Source organism: Dasypus novemcinctus, chromosome 4, assembly GCF_030445035.2.
Source record: "Dasypus novemcinctus isolate mDasNov1 chromosome 4, mDasNov1.1.hap2, whole genome shotgun sequence".
Lineage (NCBI taxonomy): Eukaryota > Metazoa > Chordata > Mammalia > Cingulata > Dasypodidae > Dasypus > Dasypus novemcinctus.
This window is the reverse complement of record NC_080676.1, coordinates 25,986,871-25,998,719: the sequence shown is the minus strand read 5'-3', so window position 1 is coordinate 25,998,719 and position 11,849 is coordinate 25,986,871. Positions and strand designations below refer to the sequence as shown.

Genomic DNA, 11,849 nt, shown 5'->3' with positions numbered 1-11,849 from the left:
AAGTCAAGTTATTCAGCAAAACAGGCCATCAGGAGAAAAGCCCAAACAAAGCCAGGAAACAAACTTTTATGTTGCTTGTTTGGCTGTGCATGCAAGCTATCTCAAGATTAAAAGAGGACAAAAGATTGGTAAACAGTGTAATACTATCTCCCAGACAAATATAAAGGTCTGCCCCCAGAAATTATGCCAGGAAATTATGCTATTTGTAACAGAGCTGACAACTATACATGGGGCATTTAAGGAGGGACCAAGCATTTAGTTCTTGGGAATTCTTTTGTGCCTGTTAATCTTAGGAATAATGAATGTTTTCACTAATCTGCCTTCCTCAGTCTTTCTAACAGGTACAAAGAAACAAACCTAATTAGCTACAGAGGTATTCCAGGTAAGTGGTGAGCAATGGGAATGAGGTCATGATCTGCCAAGGACAACCAATGCTGAAGGTTATTAGCCAAGTAGCCACCCTAATAGCCTTGGTTAAAAATAATCATCCCATAAATTTATATAATTTTAGGTGCTAGAACACATTTAATGAAAAAAAAAAAAACAATTGTGACTAAGGAAACTTAACTTTAAGTCTGAAATTTATTAGGTTAACCAACCATTACTAATCTGCTTGTGTTTCCTTAACTATAAAATAGGATTGCAACCTTAACTTTTCTCAGCTGCTCAGATAAAATACTGTGAAGATACAGAATGAATAGTGTACAGTGCAAAGCAGAATGTGCTTTGCAAAAGGAAGAGAGGGCATTAAATATCAGGAAATTTCTTAATTCCAAAAAGTCTAGATTTTTTACTCTAGAATGTCAGTGAATTTCAGCAAACCTATCTTCACAGTATTAAGAATTATGTAAAAATGGAATTTTAATGGACAAATTTCAAGAAAACACTAGGTTAAGCATTCAGAGTTTTTAATGTAACGTATACCATAAATCTCCAAGATTAAAGGACATATGTGCAGTACTTCCCAAACTTATATGGGAAAGTTTAGACCACTTAACTCTTTTTATATGGACCATCTCAATGGAACAGTGTTCCATAGGACATACTTCAGGAACAAAGACATTCTTCCTATATATTCTCCCTAGATTCCTATTATTTGCTTGAATAAAAATCCCCATAAGCTACTTTGGCTAGAAGAGGAATGTTTTTCAAATAAACACATATATGAACTGACAAACGTTTCTAATTTGTAAGCCTTTAAAAGTTGTCTAATGCAACTCTAAAATAACATGACTCTAAGTCTGTTACTAGAGCACTAACTTCCTCTTTCCAAAAAGCCATTACGGGGGGAAAAAAAAAGACAGAAAAAAACAACAAAACAAAAAGAGAAAAACAAAAACAATAACAAAAAAAAAAAGCCATTATGAATAAGTTCTCATGAGAATAAAGAACAAGCCCCTCAAGCTTTGTACAAGTCAAATATTCCTTTGTCTTGGGTACAGACAATTATTACAATAGAAACTCTCCCTTGCTAGTCCAGCTGCGCAGTTTTCTTGTTCTCTGGGTCAGCCAGAATGAAAAGAGTTCTGTGGGAGCAAGTGTAGTTCCATGTTTGGATGCCTGCTTCCCACATACGAGGTCCTGGGTTCAATCCCCACTACCTCCTTTAAAAAAAACTTTTTAAAAAAGAATTCTGTAACGCATCATTTTCTTATTTATCTAACACTGGATCCCCAATGAAATTCTGTACCTGATTAACAAATGTAATTGGTAAAAAAAAAAAAAAACAGTAATGTTCTTAACTTGGCTAAAATACTGAGAGAAGAATGGCTGTAAAATTTAAGTCTAATACTATTTCTTTTTATAATGCTTATATGAATATTAGAAACTTTGTTAGAAACTGATGGCAATGGCAATGAGTCCTGCTCCTGTTTTTGTATCTTATCTTACAGTCGGTTAAAACGATTTCAAGGTTTGGCAAATATCTTGCATGTACCAAGACTGTTCACTGTCTTGTGAGCAGTGGGTAGTAAGTCTTCTAAAGATTAGATTTAAGGGTCCATTTTAGAAGTCTTTATTAGATGCTATTAGCACTTTCCCTCTCCCATTTATAAGCCATGGGTATGCATGATGGCTTCTATTTCTCAGAGCTGCTCCTCTGACCAGTCAAACAAGAGATTAAAACTCTCTTTAAGTTTATGTCTACTAAACCAGCTACATTATCTAAATGGTTTCTCATTCCTGGAGAGAAAACAGAAACTGTCTCTGCAAGGCTGTGGAAGCTGGTAACATAAGGCTGGGAAGATAAAATTCCTTACTGACAAACACGTTAAGAGTAAGCAACATGGCATCTATGTGGAACATGGTTTGAAAACATTTTAAACTGAGGCCATTCAGAGTTTCTTCCTTACACAGCTGTGATATCATTAAATACTAAAGTACAAATTCTTGGTGATTTTCCATCTTAAGGTAGCTTATATTTCATAGCCCCAGTGTCCTGCAAAATTAGCTGAAACAGCCCACCAATACCTTTATCTGACATGTTCATCCCTCCCCACCTTTCGGAGGAATAAAGTTACTTACAGGGAAACTCCTATTCTCTAAAAGGTATACACACTAAGTCATACTGATTTATAGTGGATGTTTCTAACAACTCTCAGGAACTGGCAAGGGAATGGAAGCCCATTACCACTGCCAAATTTATCCACCTTCACACATCTTCATAGAATTGAGACATCAATAGCAAGGGTGAATCGATACATAAAGAACAGTGAGGCAAAGGCAAAAGCAGTTCAATCTGTCTCAGCGTAGGCAATGGTGCCTTATTTATCCATACAACTCTTCAGTCCCTTTTAGAAATCCCCAACTCAGCTCTTAAGCAGATTTTTTTCCTGTAGAGAACTCAGATGTGATGTAGCAGCTCCAGTAACTCTTTTCACAGTACTGCATGTCAATACTGGGAATGGTTTCTAATCAATTTAAACTTCACACGGTACTTTAATAGATAGAATGAGAAATTTATTACTCCCACTCAGTAGTTCCTGGGGGCTTTGATGTTAAGTCATACATAATTCGAGAAATACCAGGAATCTTCTTAATTTCAGTGACCATCTTTAACACCACCTGTTGTAAAACAAAGATTATAAATAGAAGAGCTAGAAACCACTGCATGTCAATCAAACAGTCTTACTGGGCTTACATTTGCAGTTTAAAATTAAAATGTGATATATTTTCACAACTGTCCTCTATAAATGTAACATGGTCTTTGATTATCTTATGTAGTGAACCTACTTCCCTCTATAACAGATATTGGTAACTTCACCTCAGTATATTACTCAAAGTACGGTCCACAAACAAGTACCATTCTGTGAGTTGTGCTTATTATTGGCCCACAAGTTGCACATGGGAAAATGAGAGTAAATGTTTATAACTTTCACAGTAATCTGACATTGCTGTGCCATCCAAGAACATGATTTTATGCATTTAAACCAATGCTTCTCAAATTATCCATGGCTGAAACATACAACTTTAAGCCACCAAGGTGGCACACAGTGCACTATCATAATAATCATTGTCAAGTATATTAGTGGAGAAGAAGTACTATTCACTTGACTGGTCAGAGATTCGGAAATTTGAGCCAAAGGAAAAACAGACTCTAAGTTGCGGTCTCCAAACCGGCTATAACTAGAGCCTTGCATCATCCATCAGAGTACCTCCATCAGAGTACATCCATGAGAGCAGTCAACCAACTAATAAATTCTGATTTTGATTTTTATTTGCCATTATGGAAATAGCTCCTTTGGAACACTCTGATGGGAAGACAGAAGGAGGGGGAGACAGTGGTCAGAAATGAAATTAGCAGTAGGCAGAACATTCAGCAATTCATGAGTGTTTGGCCATAACAATATCAAATTTCATCCTTATTTCTAATAAACTCTTCTTTACACCTAGGGTTTTCTTCTTTATTATTTATAAAGTAAGAGGTTAGCAGGATTTGATAAAAATATACATTATTGTTGGTTACTCTCCAAAGAGTAATAAAATATTTGAAGGAGTTTATCTAGGCCTTTTTCTGCTGCAGTTAATAAACAAATATGTGGAGATACAAAATAAAAACCTATCTTAAAAAGAGAAAACTAATAAATATCAACATTATCACAGCCTAATCCACTAACTGTATTTAAAAATGTATGAGGTCTTAAAAATATACATTAGGAAAAATATATATAAATTACCTCTACAGGGATCTCATTGCCAGGTGTTGCAGGTATGCCAGTCATGAAGTCACTGGTAATAAAGGTTCGAATAACCACAGATCTCTGGCATGAAGGCTGTTTTTGAAGTGGGTCCCGATCAAAATGTAAGGGTGTCAAAATCACTGGCATCTGGCTGATTTTCCCAGCATACCCTAGAGAAAGGAAATTAACATGTAAATACCAATTATCCTGGTCTGTCTTTTGTAGACCCCAGTAAACTACATTCTTAAGCTCACCCATTCCTGTACCTGTAAATACAATGTAGATGGGGTCTTTTTTATTAGATTCAGTTACAGGACCTTTAATTAGATCACTTTTGATTAAATCACTTTAGGGCCTCTGATAGGACTATGTCAGTGAGACATGAGCCAGATTAGGTCTCTGCTCTCTTGCTGGGATCTTACAAAAGCAGAGAACTGAAAGCAGAAACGCACAGAGAAAGACAGCTGTCATTCTGACCCTGCCATGTGAGAGGAGTGCCTGCACTCGCAAAAAGACAAACATGTCCCAAGAGGCTGAGAGAGGTCCCAGAGGCTGTGTATGCTCTAAATCAGCAGAGCACAGAGGCATGGAAAGAGGCCTATGAAGAACTCAACGCTGAAGAGATGAGCCCTGTCATGCGTTTGATCACCCACAGTTGAGCTACAAGAGAAAGCAGCCTGGAGGAGAAGGAAGGGACCCAGATGGAGAGCCACCATTTTGCCTTGCCATGTGGCAGGAGCCCAGGATCCAATCAGCAGCCAATTTTTGGTGAGAAAGCATCTCTGATGACACTTTGATTTGGAAATTTTCATAACTTCAAAACTGTAAGCTTTTACCCTAATAAATTCCCATTATAAAAGCCAACCCATTTCTGGTACTTTTGCTTTGGCAGCTTTGGCAAACTAAAACACCAATCGCCACACCATGGAAAAGCATTCTAACCAATTCAATTACATGTGCCTAGACAATACCTACACTATCACGTGCCCATGCATGTGCACATACACATACACGATCATTATCATACATTGATTCAGCTATTCCAGCATTATAAGGAGACTATCACAAATATAAGTAAAATAATTTGATCACTACAGTGACATATTACAGTACTGTGATATAGACAGATATTCAGATAGATACATAGTCACTACTACAACCAAATTCTCAGTCACAGGTCTGGAGTGGTTCACTAAGAGCTACTAAAATTGTAAGAGTTATGCCTTTATTACACCTCAAGCCGTAACAGGATTCTGTTGGAAATTTTAACAAATAATTCTATGGGAAAACCATTATAGTTTTAAAAGAAGAAAAAAGAAACTGCTTGATTGCTGTGCTTTTAAAAAGTCAGCTCTCCTAGATACCTTACGATTCAATAAACATTACCGTATGATAGAGAGGAAATTATAATCATGACAACTACATATAAATATCTTCTGAAACACTAAGAGAGGAAGTTCACGATACTGTCAAGTAGTTCTCACTACCTTACAGTCTATCTTGTTGTAATATGTCTCATAATAAAATAATTAATGACATATTACACAGATTATGCATTAAAATATTTTTCAACAACATACAGGCAGTTTTTGATAACTAGTTTTTGTATGTATTTGTGTAGGATGGGGGTTGAAAAGTGAAGAAGGGGAGTAAAGAAATGAAGAGTGCTCCTGTATAAAACAGAGGAAATTTTTTACAAGTTCTGTGAAGTGCAGAGTGTCCTCTTTGATCTTTACAGATAGGCTCTAAGAGGGTGAGATGATGGTCTGTTTATACTCTTAATATGCCACTTAGGGCCAGTCTCGAAGCCTAACTCAGCATGTAAATGTGTTGCCTTCCCCCCAGCGTGGGACATGACTCCCAGGGATGAGCCTCCCTGGCGCTGAGGAATTACTACCAAGTACCAGCTGATGATGTAACTAGAAAATGACCTTGAATAAAAGGGTCAACTCGGACCAGCAGAATATCTCAATCTACAGATAATTCCAGGAGTTAAAAATGCTTTTTGACCTGAATCAAAGGGGGAAATGGAAAGGACAAATGAGTTATTATGGCTATGAGTCTCCAAAAAGAGCTGGAAGGTTATCAGAGGGGTTGCCCTTATGCACACCTCAGCAGAGTCCCAGAGACAGATAAAGTAGCTACAACCCTGGGTACTGGTTCTTCTGAGGGCTACAGAGACCCACAGGTTCTTTGGTCATGGCAGATGGAGTTCAGTGCCATGTGAGCTGGCCCTACTTTGGAGTTTGTGTTTCTGTGTGATGGAGCTGGACTCAGATGTGATCTTTGTTCACAAGCCTCTCCTGTTACTTTCACCAGAACTGTAGTTGGTACTGGGGTTTACTATATACCCAGGGGACCTGAATCTCTGGACTGACCATGTGATAGCCAGGCCCTGAACCTCAACAGACTTCAGCTCCTACACTCTGGTTTATTGGACTTACCCCACTCAGCTAACATGGAGGTGAAGAAGGTCAACCACCACACCAGGGAGCCAAGAGTGCCTACAACTGAAAGCAGGAGGATTGCATCCAGCATCCATGTGGAATCTAAGGCCCCTCTTGATATAGATGTGGAGTGGACACAACCATTCCAAGGTCCACAGGATGGAGGAATAGAGTATGGATTAGAGTGGACTTACTGATATTCTATTCATGAACTATTGTGATTAGTAATTAAAGAAAATGTGGCATTGGTGTGGAGAAAGTGGTCATGGTGGCTGCTGGGGGTAGGGAATGGGAGGAAGAGATGTGATGTGGGGGCGTTTTCGGGACTTGGAGTTGTCCTGGGCGGTGCTGCAGGGACAGTTACCAGACACTGTATGTCTTCCCATGGCCCACTGTGACTGGTGGACTGTGGGAGAGTGTGGGCTACGATGTGGACCACTGACCATGAGGTGCAGCGGTGCTCAGAGATGTATTCACCAAATGCAATGAATGTCTCATGATGATGGAGGAGATTGTTGTTAAGGGGGGAGAAGTGGGAGAGGGGGGTGGGGGGTATATGGGGACCTCAAAATTTTTTTAATGTAATATTAAAAAAATATTTTTAAAAAACCAAAAAAAAATATGCCACTTAGAAAGCAATGCCTTTCTGAATTGTTTCTTTGTATTTATTATTATTGAAATAATGAAAATGCTATAATAATTACTGAAGTGATCAATTCACACAACTATGTGATTATACCAAATACCACTGACAGTACACTTTGGATGGACTATATGCTTTAGTAACATGTATCAATAAAATTGACTTGTTTAAAAAAAAAAAGAAATCAATGCCTTATAAACTCATTTTTCACCTCAAAAGTGAAAAAAGATGGGTGTGTTTTCTGACAATTTCCTTATGTACCAGGCTATAAGTTGCCAGCATGAGACCAAACTTGATGACCAAAGTGGAAGAGAAGAAAAACGATGTCTTCAAAAAATTTTAAGCTATGACTATATTAAATAAGCATACATCAAAGCATGCTCAACATCAAAATGCAATATATAAAAGACACTATTAGTAGAAGGAGGGGAGATGGGGAATAGGGGAGGTAAGAGGACAGAGAAACATTGAAACATAAATCTACAACTAACAGATTGGTCTTTAATGAGATAAAGGGTGGGTAGGAGGAGATCAAGGGAAAATAAAGACCCTAGTGGCTTACAGGATAGAATAAAATAAAACAAAAAGGGGAGGGAATTTGTCTGAATTTTCTGTAGGCAAGTACTAGCATCCCTGACCAAAGGAGGGCATATAAAGATGATAGGTCAATGAAATCAACCAGCTCTTTCACCAGATTTTCCTGTTTGGGTAGCTTACTTCCTAGCCATTCTCCCAAAACTCAAGAGCAGAGACAAGCTGGAGTTGTCTCTCCACTTTCAGGGCTGCCAAAAAATGAACAGGGGAGGGGAGGGTGGAGAAGCAGTTTTCCTGATCTAAAGCACCACATTTTATAACCTCCTCACTTTACCCAAAGATTCCAATAGAATTCAGTGTTTGTTGTTTCGGTCATTTAAAAACATAATAATAATATGCTGTTCTATATTGGGCCCAGAAGGAAAAGAATATGGTAGCATCAACCCCAAATTGATAAAAATAAAATATAAAGCTACCTGCCTCAAGATAGTTCCATACTCAGAAACACAAAAGCAATAGACAAAAGCAACTATGTTCTGGATAGCCTTTCACAGGTATAGCTTAGCTTACAAGGTATAGTGGGGGGGGGGGGGGGCGGGGTGTAGAGTGCAATGAGAGGCACTGAATGTGGCAGAGGAGGGGATGCAGATCAAGGAATACCTATATATGCTTGAATATAGTGTTTGTATATATGCGAATACACCACATTCACAGAACCAGAATCAAACTTCCCAAAGTATGTTCAACATATATTAACATAAACCTTCAAAAAAGGAATCAAGTCTTTAAAAGGGGGTTAATAAATTAAAACCTGCATCTCTGCTTGAAATCATAATGCCAAGCTTTCCAAACCTAGTTACAGGATGCAGTGACAAACAAAATGAGCAACTTACCTGACTCCCTGAGAATGTTATGGGCTTCAAAATCAGCTTGGCGTAAAGTACTGAGCACTCCTGTTGTCAAGAAAGTGGGAGTAACATCTGTGGGAGGTTCTTTAACTGGTGGACCAAATATATAGACAACTCTAGAAAGGAGATGAAAATTAAAGAGAAGTTACATTTTAATATAAGAAGCAAAGCACACAGAATAACATTGTTTCACTTACTCCTGGGCCCTTTTCAGAGTTCAAATGGGTAGGACAGGATTTAAGAGGATCTATATTGTATGAATATTCCTCAAAGTGTTGTCCTCTGGAATACTAGTATTTCAGAATGTGCAAACATACATGTGATTATCATAACCCTCTTTTCACACTATCTTGGAGTAATAGTTAAATAAATGGGTTTCTTTACAATAATATTTCAGAAACTGTAGTATGCTAATATGCACTGGAAATCTCCAAGATGGGACTACAGTGAATTACCCAAATGACTCTGATCACTCAATAGTTTTTTGAGAAAAACTTATACCAAGAGAGATTCTCATTTCCACTTAATTAAAAATGCAACTGAGAAGTGAGGTCATAAACTTGGCGACATAAGACAAATCCCACTTGCTTAGATCTCTAGAATACAACAGAGACTGGAGAATGACCCCAAAAATGCTGAAACAAAAAAAAGGAAATAAAAACACCAAAATCAGGCAGGGCATTTACATCCTAGACCCACCAGTTCAGACCTCACCCCCTCACATGGTCCCACCCAGCTTTGGTGTCACACAAAGGTAGTATAGCCCGGTCCCTCCTGCCACAAATGCAGACCATAGAGCTACTCATGGCAGCCAGCTAGAACCCCATGCATATCCATGCACAGAGACTCAAGTCCATAGGGACCCAGCAGAGAACACAAGTGGATGAGGGGTTGCCACATACAAAAGTGACCCCAGGGGGGGAAAAAGAACTAGGCAGAACTGTCAGCTAGTGGCACATACAATAAATCCAGTCTCTGTTTCCTAGACCAACCAAACACAAAATGAACCTTTCTGTGTTGACCAGATTTGGCTCTCTGGGGCAGACAGGGATACCTTAATGAGGAAGAAAGCAGAGGCAGAAAAGTCTCATGGGAAAAAAAGGGTGGGGGGGGCGGGGAAGGAGGCAAAACTGAACTGCTGTAAGACAGCAAAGGTACCAGACTGAAAAGAATAATGAAACGGGACACTGAAGGAAGGAGAGGAGTTAAACAAATCACAGAAGCTGGGGAGAAAATTCTTCACAAAAACAGAACAGATCAAGATTCCAAGAGAAGGAACAGAGGAAAGTAAGCTTTATCATGGAGATGAAACAACTGCACACGAAGGGCTATCTTTAAAATTTTATCGTTTATCAAGGGAAAGAAATAAGTACAGAAGAGCTGAGAATATATGAACAGTTAAATATGGGCTATTCTAATTGTGGAGAATAAGTCAAACCAAGAGTCAAAGAAGCTCCTTAATACAAAGCCAATCAACAATAAAACCCTAAGTAAAAGGGAGAAATTGACTTTCACGGTTAACACATCAAAATAATCAGCCACCCAGACATCAGCAAAAAATTACAAGCAATATTAAGAAACAGAAATATATGACTCAGTTAAGGGCACAAATTAAAACTTCAAAAGAGACAGAGAATTTCCAACAACTTTTCAAGAAGTTCAAACAAATCTCTTAATCCAAGAAGATGAAGGAAAATATGGATAGAAATAAACTAATGGTGGATACAAAGCTAAAGGATTTTAAGAAGGCAATGTATGAGGATAAAGAAAAATTCAAAAATTTAAAAAGAAACATAACACAAAGAAATTATAGAGGTGACAGGCACAGTAGAGGCATACACAGCCGAAGAAAGAAGAGCAAACTAAAAGACTGGACAACTGAAATCATACAAAAGAAAAGACTGTAAAGTCCACAAATACAGAAAAATTAACACATTTTAAACAATGAGCGGGTCAAAGAGGAAATTACAAGGTGTGGCAGTTTGATATTATTTATGAATTCCAAAAAGAGAGATTATGTTTGTAAACTAGTCTGCTCCTCTGGATGTGATACCCTTTGACTATATTAGATTCAGCTGAGATGACTTTGATTAAATTACATCAAGAATAGGGCTTTGATTCAACAACCTCATTAGAGAGTGCAGGGTTGAGCCCCCTCTCCCTTGGTGGGCTGATAAAACAGACTCTTACATGGAAGTAGGTAACAGAAAAAGACACAAAGACACAGCAGAGGAGAAAACTTGGTTTTGACCCTAGAGCTCCAGGGAGAGTGGAGCCATTCACCTGAGAGTTTACAGCTGCCCTTGTGAAAATAACCGAGTAGCTGAGCCTGGAAAGAAATGAGTCCCAGGAAGAGAGATGAACCCCATGCCAGCCTACAGCTGTGTATTGGGAAAAAATTAGTGAGTATTGTTCAAATCTAAAAGTGAAATATTATGCAGGAAACTTTGTTAACCAACAAACCAATGCCTTACAGGTCAGCACTTTTTATATTTCAGAAGGAGTGATGAGAACTAGAACAGTGGGCATATTGGGGACGTTTTGTAACAAATAAGAACAGATAGGGTACATTCCGGGGAGTACTATGTTCCTCCCTGGGAAGGCTGGCCACTTTCTCAAGGATTGATACAAAACCTTGCAAAGTATTTCCCGGGAAGTGTTGTATTTCTTTCTGGGAAAGCTGGCCACTTCCTCAGGAACTGATGCAGAGTGCGCAGGCTGGCATCTATAGTATCAAGTTCATTGATTATGAGCTCAATGAAAGGGACAGTCCCTGGGTCAGGCCAGTTGAAGTCCCACCCTGGAAGAGGGTGCTCTGCACAAGTGTTGTTTTCAATCAAGATTGGGATATCATCTGCTGATTCAGGGCTTTGCAGCTGTGAGCTAGATGGCTGATGAGTTTTTATATAAGACTGTTATATTTTTCCTGTTATTTTGTGACTCTGATCAATATTGATTTAATCTTTTGACTGGTTATATTATTCTTATTTCTCACTCTAATTGTCAGGATAGACTTATTAAACTAGATATGCATAAACATACTTATTTTGCATCCAATCAGGACTCTGGCCGGAGGTTGGCCAGGTAAGTCAGTATATTCCCCAGTTTGGTGAGCCTGTGAATGTATATATGCATATCA

At 38.4% G+C, this 11,849-nt stretch overlaps 1 protein-coding gene across 4 annotated transcripts in view; it reads right to left on the bottom strand.

Annotated features, from left to right (window-relative positions):
- Nucleotides 1-891: 891 nt before the first annotated feature.
- GMPS (guanine monophosphate synthase) overlaps nucleotides 892-11,849 on the bottom strand; it is an 89,629-nt gene continuing 78,671 nt past the window's right edge. For all 4 annotated transcript variants that reach the window (XM_058295188.1, XM_071214577.1, XM_004454443.5 and 1 more), the window contains exons 14-16: nucleotides 8,696-8,826; nucleotides 4,176-4,348; nucleotides 892-3,063 (exon numbers count right to left, since the gene is read on the bottom strand). In XM_058295188.1, the coding sequence (XP_058151171.1) occupies nucleotides 2,962-3,063; nucleotides 4,176-4,348; nucleotides 8,696-8,826 (406 nt within the window). In that variant the 3' untranslated portion in view covers nucleotides 892-2,961. The remainder of the gene's footprint in view (nucleotides 3,064-4,175; nucleotides 4,349-8,695; nucleotides 8,827-11,849) is intronic.